The sequence below is a fragment of the Olea europaea genome, chromosome 18 (assembly GCF_002742605.1).
Source record: "Olea europaea var. sylvestris chromosome 18, O_europaea_v1, whole genome shotgun sequence".
In the NCBI taxonomy this organism is placed as follows: Eukaryota; Viridiplantae; Streptophyta; class Magnoliopsida; order Lamiales; family Oleaceae; genus Olea; species Olea europaea.
Window position 1 is genome coordinate 24,132,282 of NC_036254.1, and position 1,376 is coordinate 24,133,657.

Here is a 1,376-nt window from a genome sequence, read left to right on the forward strand (position 1 = left end):
AAAAGAAATTACAAAAGGAATGCTAGAGATTAAGGGACTGATTCTGAAATTCAACATGGACCAAAGATTGACAATACTTGGGGTCAAGAGACATGCGGCTAGTAATATTCATGTTGTTACCTAAAAACCATGGCAAAATATCATCTTGTCCTACCAAACAAAAACTAACCAGTAACAACAATGTCAAAGCTTTGAACATTCACCTTGACTGACTCTTACGTAGAACAATTAACTTTAACACGTAATTCAACTGATTAACTCCTTTTTCTAAGAATAATAAAATGTTTATATTATAATGTCACTCCAAGTCCCTTTAAAACAGGAATTGAATTGAGACTCTGTCGAACTAACCTTCCACTAGAATCCAAAAGCAGTGTCCGAATATTATCGGTGTGCCCTCTGAGCTTCATGTTCTTAGAACCAGTTCTTGGGTCCCAGACACGCACTACCTAGTAGAATCATATATTTATGACACAAAATTGAAGTATTTCAGAAGTCTTAAATGATTAAAACATTAAAATAACTGCTGCAGATTTGGACAATAAAAATGTCAGCCATATTGCGAGAATATACCTTCTCAGTTCCACCAGAGACAAGAATTGTTCCCTGGTTATTCGTGGCCAATGCATAAACTGACTCTTTATGGCCTTTTGCAGAAATAGGAGTGTATCCTTGAGATTGAGTAGCATGCAGAGAAATGTTATTACTTGAACCAATAGGACGCATACTCGTATTAGTTAACGAAGATCCCAAACCATTGACACTAGCTGCACCATCATCTTCAGCTGCGTCATTTGACTTGGACACGGGAGCATGTGCAGCTTCAAGATCCCATATGAATACTTCCCCACCTAGGCCACCAGAGGCAACAATATTGCTCTGTAATGCATGAATGTAAGAGAATCACAAACGGATAGCAGAAACATACATCACACCTCCATGTACAACAGCTTATCAACTAAACACAAGATCCAAATATCCAGGAATTTCGTAAACCCAGAAGACATTTGCAAGAGATATTACATTGTTTTCTGCTGCGGCAAGGCAAGTGACATAGTCAGAATGTTGACGCAAGGTTCTGGTACATGTTCCATCAGACAAGCAATTCCAAATCTGATAATACCAACAAAAAATAAATAGAATAATATATGAATAGAAGTTAGTATATATGTAACATAGAACCAAAGAATGCACAAACCTTAACAGTGGTGTCCGAGGAGCAAGAAACTAATGTGTTACCACCAGTAAGAACAGCATCATTGACCTGCCCAGAAGATGCATTCCAAAATAAATATGTACAATATTCATGTTGTGCATTAAAAAGTCAAAAATTGTGAATCATATTAGCTTCAGATTTTAAAACAAAAAAATAATCC

The 1,376-nt window shown here is 36.6% G+C and overlaps 1 protein-coding gene across 1 annotated transcript in view; it reads right to left on the bottom strand.

The window, feature by feature from the left end:
• Window positions 1-275: 275 nt before the first annotated feature.
• Window positions 276-1,376, bottom strand: part of LOC111367865 (WD repeat-containing protein 48-like) — a 6,492-nt gene continuing 5,391 nt past the window's right edge. The window contains exons 4-7 of the mRNA XM_022988939.1: window positions 1,199-1,264; window positions 1,024-1,113; window positions 574-879; window positions 276-449 (exon numbers count right to left, since the gene is read on the bottom strand). Coding sequence (XP_022844707.1) covers window positions 291-449; window positions 574-879; window positions 1,024-1,113; window positions 1,199-1,264 — 621 coding nt within the window. The 3' untranslated portion in view covers window positions 276-290. The remainder of the gene's footprint in view (window positions 450-573; window positions 880-1,023; window positions 1,114-1,198; window positions 1,265-1,376) is intronic.